Genomic DNA, 9984 nt, shown 5'->3' with positions numbered 1-9984 from the left:
TATAAATAATGGATTAATATCAAAATTTAATGTTCTAAAATGGATAAAGAAGAGGAATCACGTGGGGTCCGAGAACGGTGGCGACTGGCGACTTGGGATATTCTTACTCTTTGGTCCTCTAAACGTCTTTATCTTGGGATGGAATTTATGGTAATTACACTTTTTTTTCTTTTTCATTTTACTATTTTGGATTTTTTAAGGTTAAAATAACAAAGTATTATTATTTAATAATAATCACTAGTGTCTGTTTCTCTCATGAAAAACGTATAGATTTTTTTTTACTTTATTTTGATTTATAGATAACTTTTTCAATACAAAAATATCACTCCATTAATTCAATTAGGTTCACTATTTTAGTTTTTAATATGACACGTTTATTTTAATGAATAAGATAATACTTATTTAGATAAGTGATTAGAGTTTTCAACAAACACCTTAGGTAAGATCCCTTTAGTACAAGGAATTAAGCCCAATGTTGGAGTTGATCCAATGTATACAAGTTTATTTAGATTTGTATAGAATTCTAGATCCGGACATGCTTCACTATTTCGACCATTGTTATAGGTGGAAAGATAACTTCAAGCTATAGACATTAAAGCCCAATTTAGCCTGAAAGAAGCCCAAAGATGTGGCGCACTAAGTAATTGTTTTGACTCTTAAGGCCATTTCATCTTTTTCCATGTATTAGGTGAATCTTAACCTACCAAAATATATTTAGTGTCAGATAGAGGATGGTTTAGTAGAATTTCATGGCAAAGTTAGTGAAGTTTTCCATGGCATAGCTGATGCCAATAATAATGTCGGTGAGAATTATTGTCACAGTTGTTGAAAGGGTTTGTTGAGCTACACATACACTAGTTTTCCATTGAACTATAATAGATTAAAATTTTCAAAAAAAATAATAATTACAAAATGCATAAAAATAAAAATCAAGAAAATAAGAAGCATTCATTTTATAAATTATAACAATAAAATTAGATAATTAAATTAGCTTTAATCTAATTAAAATAACTTTTAATCGATTCAACACATTTTAGAATGAAAAAAGAGATTATTAAAATAAGAAATAGATAATGAGACAAAACTTTCTTTGTATTTAGAATGTGCAAAGAAATCATTAAAATCCAAAGTAGATTATTGGAAGCCCCATAATCAAAACAAGTGGAATTCTTGGTATAGTGCTATGCGGGGCTATCTTAGCATAAACTGGTTAAGTTGTTTTTGAAGTGAAAGCTTGGTAAAAAAGATGAAAATAGCACTTTAAAGTAGCCTGTTAAACCTTTTGACAAATTTGACATACATTTTTAAGCTTGTTTGGCTAACCCTTCTAACCGAAAAACATTAACTCTAGCATATGATTGTTTTTTCTAACCATAACTTTGTTGTTGTTATGGTCCTCGGTGTTGATTTTGCTATTTTCCAGACCTTCTAGGCTAGAAAGACCCTAAAAACTGTGTTGTGTTTTCCTACTTGTTAGCTATATTGGACAATATAATTTTTTTTATAGAAAGTTCTAACTTCTTTTTCTTTTTGGAGTAACATACCAAGAAGTACAACGCATCATATCCCACTCCCAAACCATGCAAGATATAATTAACTAAATCATCTTTGGAAATTGGATTGAGTGTAGCAGCAAGAACCTGCTTCTTTTGTACATATTTCATCATTGAAAGGTAACCTTCAACCATTGTTTCGAATTGCCAACGTAGCTGCGTAACATGTGCTCGGAACTACGATACAAAAATACGTTCAAGTATGTGCTAAGCGCCTTTTGCAGTGGTAACGTGAGCTATGTTTCCCAGATTTATTCACTGACCACATACTTGATGTAGAGAAGAACCAACTTGGCCTTATTTCATATCACACACTCTGGATTTGGTGTAGGAGGAGGAAAGAAACTGTTAGTCGAGCTCGGCGTTCGTGGTTTAGACAACCATAAATTGAGAAGGAGCTATGTTCATTCCTCCAACGAGGAACATCCAAATTAAATGTGTTTTTGTCTTCCATAAATAATAAGTTCTTCCTATTAAGTTGGATCCATAAAGTGGAAGAAAAAAGGTTGAATTTTGACTGATGGCTACTCCTCGTGCAGCATATAAAAGGCTAATAGAGTAAATGTTTGTCGTGGATCTAAATGTGGCTCTACACCAGTAGCATCTATAAACGTTTAAGCTAATTAAATGACCAATTTCTACCGAATCGTAAATTAATTAATCTAACTTTTTATTTCAGATCGATTTTCAATTTAATCAATCAATTTAATTTAACTTTGATTATAAAAAAAATAAAAACAAACAAATTCAAAATATTGATTTAGCTATTTAAAATAATTGAAACTAAACATCTCACTCATTCAAAAATTCTCAGATATCTTCACCTCTAATAATAATAATAATAATAATAATAATATTGATACCTTAAAAATCAAATTCCAATTTGTGGATGGCGACAGCCAATAGCCAACATGTTATCAAATTGTCATTGGCTACGACACTTGACTTTTGGGTTCCAGCAACAACTTAGGATTACCCACGTGGCAGTGGACAACAAGAAAAGCCAAATGGGGAATTCATGATACAAGGGTTTAGCAAATGGTTTTATTTTTTAAATTGGAATTGAATATTCTCTGAATCATACAAATGATTCTATAATACCCGTTGAATATTCCACCTCAATAAACTAATAATAATAAAAAATAATGCTAAAATAATCATTTGGGCGAAACCCAGTTCATACACAAAAGAATATACTTGCATTTTTGTCAAAGGTGAAGTTTGATTATAAAACACGGCACCCCGCATCCATACAAACAAAATTAAAATGCCTTTTTCATAATTCGGTAACTTTAAAAGGACATTTATTTCATGAAAATTTTACAATCCTATGAATAATAAACGAGTTATTAAAATATAAAGAGAGATTATTTAATCCATTGTTAATGGTTTCTAAAATTCCACTAATACTCTTAACTGCATTACAGCATGTATTTAATAATTAAAGCAACCAACTATCAACGGATAGAATTGAAGCCGCATTGATTTGATTTCTACTTCCAAAATTTTTATTTGTACCCAAAGATCTTGAAAATTTGTAAAACGTGGTCTGTCATTTGAAGTCATGTTGTATGCTATCTTCACTTTCTTCACGCCATCATTGTGCCTCCCCTTTTTTTCTTCCTCCAATTTAGGACTCAGAAAAAAAGACGAGGGCACACTGGTCTTTTTACAGCAATAAACGAAAAGTCTTCACGAAGAATCTCCGACCAAGTCAATCAACGCCATTTAAGTTCCAAACCGTGGGCCCCCACTTCCCTCATCTCCTAAGTCAAATGATTTTTTACATTAAATTTTATTTTAAGGTAAATTACAGTATTGGTCCCTCAATTCTGGATTATTTTTTTTATCACTCGATTATAAAAATTATAAAATGATGATTCAATTTTTTAAGTTTATCTTTTTTTTTTGTCACTAACAGTTAAATCTTTAACGGGTATCCAGCGTGGCCATTTAATCAAAGGTTAGTTGCCAGCTAGGTTCCACATAAGAAACGCTGCATTTTGGTTTTATATTTTTTGTTCTAATGTTTTCAAAATAAAACGTGTTATAAAATTTAATTGAAATAAAAATTTAAACCTAACTAAAAGTGTATTGAGACAAACGAAGCATCTCTTCATTTTTTTTTTCTTTTGTTCCATATAGGTTTTTTTACTGGAAAATCTGACTTGTGGTGCAACTAGCAATGGATCGCAGGAGGAGACAAATGGGAGGGCCTTCTATTCAACACGGTAAGAAGTTTTTATTTGCATTGTTCCAAAATTATTTTTTTTTCAAATTTTGGGGAATGTGTTAGGGTTTTGGTTTTCTTCTCTTCCTCTTCTTTCTTTTCTTGCTTAAAATCTTCATTGGTTCATTTTAGGGTTTGATGAAGAAGAAGAAAACTATTTCAAATGTTTTAGGGTGAAAAATGGGATTTGGAGGTTGTATATATAAAAGGTTTTTATAAAATATTGTTATAGTAAAACGACATGGAAATTTTATGTTTCTTACGTGGAATCTAGCTGGCAATTAATATTTGATTTAACAACCACGTTAGATCTTTAGTTAAGGATTTAACCGCCAGTTAGAAAAAAATTCAAAAAGTTGAGTTATGGTTTCATAATTTTTTGTAGTTGAGTGACAAAAAAGAAATTAATTCATAATTGGGTGACCATGACTGTAGTTTACCAAAAACCTTAATTTTTTCTCTTTATTGTAGTACACACAATTATCATCACTCTGGTTTTCATGCCATCAGCCGCTAGACTTGAAATGCATTTCATGCCAACCTGTCCCTTTCACTGCATTCAAGTCCAATTTCTTTTTCAAGGTTAAGTAATGGTTAAAGAATGAGACTCGGCGCAAGGCCGTTGTACTGATGATCTTTAAGGTTGCCTTTTCACCCTCGGGAAGCAATTTCTCGCAGAAAACAATCCTCCAAGTCACAGTTTCTACAACCCCCAATAGGTACATCTCTGAAATTTCCAATATGTTGTTTTTAATGCATAAATATCAAAATATTATTCCCACACATCTGATGAAATCCGAAAACAACAACATTATGCTATAAGAAATTAACACCATGACAAGTATAGTACCGGACTCGGCACTATATAAGTAGTAGTACACTTTCTGTCAAAAATGAGCAAAGACCAAAACTTAAGTCACCTGCATAAGGATACACTACTCTCTCTCTCTCTCTCTCTCTCTCTCTCTCTCTCTCTCTCTCTCTCTGTCTCTCTTTTGTTCTAAAACATAATTCAACTCTATCCAAGGCCAAGCATTAAGAGATGGAAATATCCAGTACTATTACTGAAACTGAGCCTCAGAAGTTTGCTCTTCCAGTGGATTCCGAACATAAGGCGACTGAGTTTCATTTGTTCTCGTCGGCTGCACCGCACATGCGAGCGTTTCACCTCTCCTGGATCTCATTCTTTTCCTGTTTTGTATCCACTTTTGCTGCTCCACCCCTCCTCCCTATCATACGTGACAACTTAAACCTCACAGCAACTGACATTGGCAATGCAGGGGTTGCATCAGTCTCTGGTGCAGTCTTTGCCCGGATTGCCATGGGAACTGCTTGTGACTTATTCGGACCCCGTCTTGCATCAGCATCCCTCATCCTCCTCACTGCGCCTGCTGTTTACTTCACCTCCATCGCCTCCTCGCCCATTTCCTTCCTTCTCGTCCGTTTTTTCACAGGCTTCTCCCTTGCCACTTTTGTGTCGGCACAATTCTGGATGAGCTCCATGTTTTCAGGTCCGGTAGTCGGTACCGCTAACGGTGTAGCAGCCGGCTGGGGCAACCTCGGAGGCGGCGCCACACAGCTTATCATGCCCCTTGTTTTTTCTCTCATCCGTGACATTGGTGCGGTCAAATTCACAGCTTGGCGTATTGCATTCTTCATTCCTGCTCTGTTCCAGACATTATCAGCTTTTGCCATTCTGATCTTTGGCCAGGATTTGCCAGATGGGAATTACCAAAGGCTGCAAAATTCAGGGAATAAACAGAAAGATAAATTCTCTCGCGTGTTCTACCATGGGATCACAAATTACAGAGGATGGATCTTGGCCTTGACTTATGGATATTGTTTCGGGGTGGAGTTGACAGTGGACAACATCATTGCCGAGTACTTTTACGACCGGTTCAATCTGAAACTCCATACAGCAGGAATTATTGCGGCAAGCTTTGGGTTAGCAAATATAGTTTCACGACCTGCAGGAGGTGTGCTGTCTGATATGATGGCGAAGAGGTTTGGAATGAGGGGTAGGCTTTGGGCCTTATGGGCGGTGCAGACCTTGGGAGGGGTATTCTGCATCATTCTGGGGCAGGTTGGATCATTGACCGCATCTATCGTAGTCATGATTGTTTTCTCAGTCTTTGTTCAAGCGGCTTGTGGTCTTACATTTGGAGTGGTTCCCTTCGTTTCCCGAAGGTAAGGTTTCCACAGTTTGCCTAGTACACTATAATTTCCATTTGTTTGGTGGTAATGATAGCATGGATTACATTTGCCTCAGGTCATTGGGTGTCATATCTGGGATGACAGGAGGAGGTGGAAATGTGGGTGCAGTGCTGACTCAATTAATTTTCTTCAAAGGCTCCAAATATTCTAAAGAAACTGGAATAACTCTGATGGGTGTCATGATCGTATGCTGCACCCTCCCAATATTTCTCATATATTTCCCACAATGGGGTGGGATGTTTTGTGGTCCATCGTCGGAAAAGATTGCCACAGAAGAAGACTATTACTTGTCTGAATGGAGTTCAAAAGAACAAGGCAAAGGTCTACATCAGGCAAGCTTGAAATTTGCTGATAACAGCAGAAGTGAAAGAGGAAGAAGGGTGCACTCTCAAACTTTGCCCTCTAATGCTACTCCATCGGCAAATGTTTAGCCACTCCCACAAGTTTTCCCGCTATCTTTTTTATTTTAGAAGTAGTACTTTTGTCTATATTTCTTATCATGAGCCGGTTAAGTGTCGCAAGTATAGACATTTCCGTAGTTATTCATGTCATATTGGTCTCAATTAGGGGAAAGGCTTAGAGTTTGAGATTCCAACCTCAAACCTACTCAATACTCTGTTCTAATAAAATCCCATAGTATCTGTATGTACCAGTTGTCTTCTTCTTTTCACTTCCTTTTTTGTCCTTTTGCTTTGAGAACATGAGTTTGAAGTTTTATATCTGAATTTCGTTTATTATATTATTTGTATAAAAATTTCAATTTCACTTCCACACGAATTAAACTTCACAAATATAGTTGAAATAATTGATTAATTATTGAGGAGAAAAGTGTAAGAATATTCATACAACCCCAAAGAAACAACAACAGATAATTCTTCCTAATGGTTTAACTTAAAGGCCTTCCATAATTTCTACATCTTATTCCTTATTGGCAATCTGTTAGTTGCTTGCCATGGTAGATAATAATATTATATCATTTAGAAAATTTTGTGTTGTAAAGATATAATTTTTGTATCTAAAATTATTTTATTAAGACATAATTTTTATATTAATATTTTTAGAGGCATGAGAAATGCTAAACAACAACTTTTGAAGTTAAACATACTTTTGAACTCAAACGTATAAGTTATAATTGATAGCTTTTGAGTTTGGAAAAAGCATTTTTTTCCATCAAATAAGGGTTTGATTTGAATGGTTAAATATAAAAGTTAAAAATTATAAAGAATTGAGTTCAAATCTTATTATTTGTATTTATGTTTCTATTTTTCTATATAAAAGAAATGAAATGAAAAAAATACAATTAAAATAATATAATTTACTTTGTAGGAATGAGAGTATAAATCCTATTATAAGTTGGTGCTTGATTAACTCATGATACTAAACTTAGTAAATGGTTTAATATTAGTAAAGATACCGAACTAAGTTGATGTCTAGATGACTTGTGACACCGAACTCAATAAATAATTTAATATTTGTAGAGACTTATATTGATGCGGCCGCGCCTCAAGTCCTACCTAGTTCGAGCAAGGAGCCTTTGGAGTTACCTCAAGGTCCTATCACCCGATCACGAGCCAAACAATTTAAGGAGGCAGTTTCGGCCTTAGTAGATCAAGTTTGGGGCGAGACTTTAGTTGGACACATTGAAGAAGCTTGGACTAATCCGATGAGCTTTCCGTGCACTTTACTACGAGCTGAATTAAATTCCATTTCAGCTCAATGAGCTCGAATCAGCTCAATTTCAGCTCAAATACTTACGATTCAGCTCAATATCAATTGGACATTAATTTAGTAGCTGAATAATTATTTTGAGTCAATTTAATTAGTTTATTACAGCTCAATTAATTTTAGTTGTTTGCATAATTTAAAATCTGGAGAAATTTAATTTTGCATCTTAATTGAGTTATTTTTACATGTCATTAGTTTGTCTTAATTTTTACAGCTTATTAATATGTTTTATGCATTTTTAATGAGTCAAATTTCATTACATGTTTTAATGTGTTGTCCAAACTAAATTATATGTGCAGATTTTTAGTGCCGAATTAATGTGTTTAACTTGTCAAAGTTTTATTTTAATTATGTTCAGCTAATATTACATTAATTTGAGCTCATTCATGTTTTATGTAGGTTGGCCGAATGTGGATGGAGCATTTAAGCTTGGTGCATGCACAATAGATTCAATGAACCTGGAGATACATGCATCAAATTGGTGAGCTGAATTTGGCATTCCTAGGTGACTATTCAGTCAAGAGAGCTAATGTTTCCAACTCCAAAGCTGTCAATTAATCCTTTCACATTTGCTGGATGCATATTGGCTTTTCGGTTCCATGTGTTCACACTCCATGACTCTTCAATGTTGAGCTTTCACACTTGAATTGGTGCTCATTACCCTCTTAATTGCTGGTCACTTTTCAGCCAAAAGTTGCAACATAAATGAGCTAATTTATGCCCATTGGCCGAACCTAGCTATCCATGCATCATCCAAGTTTTTTCCAAGTCCAATGCTTCATCTAGAAGGTGTCTAATGGAGTTCCATGTTCAGCCGAATCTAGCTAGTTCATTTAAGTGATTCATTTGCTTAATTTTTAAGGAATGTAAGTGACCATTCGGCTAGCTTAGGTGTTGCTTATAAATAGCTGAATTTTACTTTGTAAAGGACTTTTGACATTTTTTTAAGTAACGAATTGCTGCCAAATTTGTGAGGCATTTTCTCTCAAATTTCGTTCGGGACCCGTAAGACTTATCTAGCTTCTAGTGGCGTCTTTTCGAGTCTTTCTTTCGAACTTATCACTCCCTAAACCCGAGTGTGGCGTTCACCTTTGATACCTTTGGTTCATACTTTACTAAGTATTGGGTCAAGGTCCTTATCAACCATTTCCAACTCAATTTGGTCCTATAAGTTTCGGGTCGACACTTTTCTTTAGTGTTGGTTCACTCTTGACCTTTTTGAACCCTTACCATTTCGTACCAAATCCCTTACCATTTCGTACCAATTCCCAAATACCAAAACGTACCAAAACCAAATACCATTTCTTAATTAATCCTAAACCGAACTCGACCATTCTAGTCATACCATTTCGACTTAAACCAAATCCATATCCAACTTTGCACGGACTTACTTTACTTCTTTGAACTCAAATATATTCTATCTTCTTCTGGTCTAATATACTTCTTCGTTTACGATCGGAAACTAAACGACTCGGGTTCAACTACTAAACCGAGGTCGTATCATTTGGTATCAGAGCTGGTAAAAAATGAGAAGTACGAGCACTCGAAGTCAATTTGAAATAGGTACGTAAAAAAAAGAGTTCGAAAAAAAAATTGAAAAAAAAAATTGCATACGGTTTAGGTGCGGACGAAAAGAACGTGAAAGATCCGTAAAAAAAAAGAGTCTGGAGACACTTCAATAGAAATTTTTCCAAAATCTCATTCTACACTCTTTTATATCCCCCGTAGTGAAATTTCACGCAATTATAAAAAAAATTCGATATAAAAAAAAAGTGTTTCGAGTTTGCAAGTTTGGCATTCTCTTCTATTCATCTTCTAAGCCACACTTAGCCTAAAGCCTTTCTTGTTTCTTTTAGCCTACCCGTAACCTAACATCAATCCCTTGTAAGGCCATTTGAAGCCGACCCACTGAACTAAGACTAAGTCACTACGAGTCGCTTACGAAATCACGAGAGGAAAGTGAGTGGTAAAAGGCACGAGAGTTACATCAAGTTAAAAGCCGAAATTGAGTGAAACACGAGTGGAGTGTTTATTCTTTCTGTGAGAGATTTTGTGAGGTTTTTGCTGTGAGGTTTTTATTTACATGTCTCAAAGTCCTGAACGAAATATGGCAGAAGGAGGTGGAAGGCAACCAATCCGAAACATTGCGCCTGGAGGAGGTGGAGTGCCGGATTTGGCTCAACAAGCCTTGTTACGAGAAATCCAACGCATGATCCGAGGTGAGTTAGAATCTATTAACGAACGGTTGGATCGAGTTGAATT

At 35.0% G+C, this 9984-nt stretch overlaps 1 protein-coding gene across 2 annotated transcripts; it reads left to right on the top strand.

The window, feature by feature from the left end:
* The first annotated feature begins 4344 nt into the window (after window positions 1–4344).
* Window positions 4345–6450, top strand: LOC107928661 (high affinity nitrate transporter 2.5-like). 2 transcript variants are annotated; one of them, NM_001398625.1, is made up of 3 exons: window positions 4345–4502; window positions 5064–5970; window positions 6053–6450. In NM_001398625.1, exons 2-3 carry the CDS (start codon window positions 5105–5107, stop codon window positions 6426–6428), a joined length of 1242 nt encoding a protein of 413 aa, NP_001385554.1. In that variant the 5' UTR covers window positions 4345–4502; window positions 5064–5104; the 3' UTR covers window positions 6429–6450. The 2 variants fall into 2 exon arrangements, with proteins under 2 accessions (NP_001385554.1, NP_001385553.1); NM_001398624.1 differs by lacking the exon at window positions 4345–4502 and having other exon boundaries at window positions 4692–5970.
* Window positions 6451–9984: the final 3534 nt, after the last annotated feature.

This window comes from Gossypium hirsutum, chromosome A12, assembly GCF_007990345.1.
Source record: "Gossypium hirsutum isolate 1008001.06 chromosome A12, Gossypium_hirsutum_v2.1, whole genome shotgun sequence".
NCBI classification, from domain to species: Eukaryota; Viridiplantae; Streptophyta; class Magnoliopsida; order Malvales; family Malvaceae; genus Gossypium; species Gossypium hirsutum.
The sequence above is the reverse complement of the archived record's forward strand: the minus strand, read 5'-3'. Positions and strand labels throughout refer to the sequence as shown.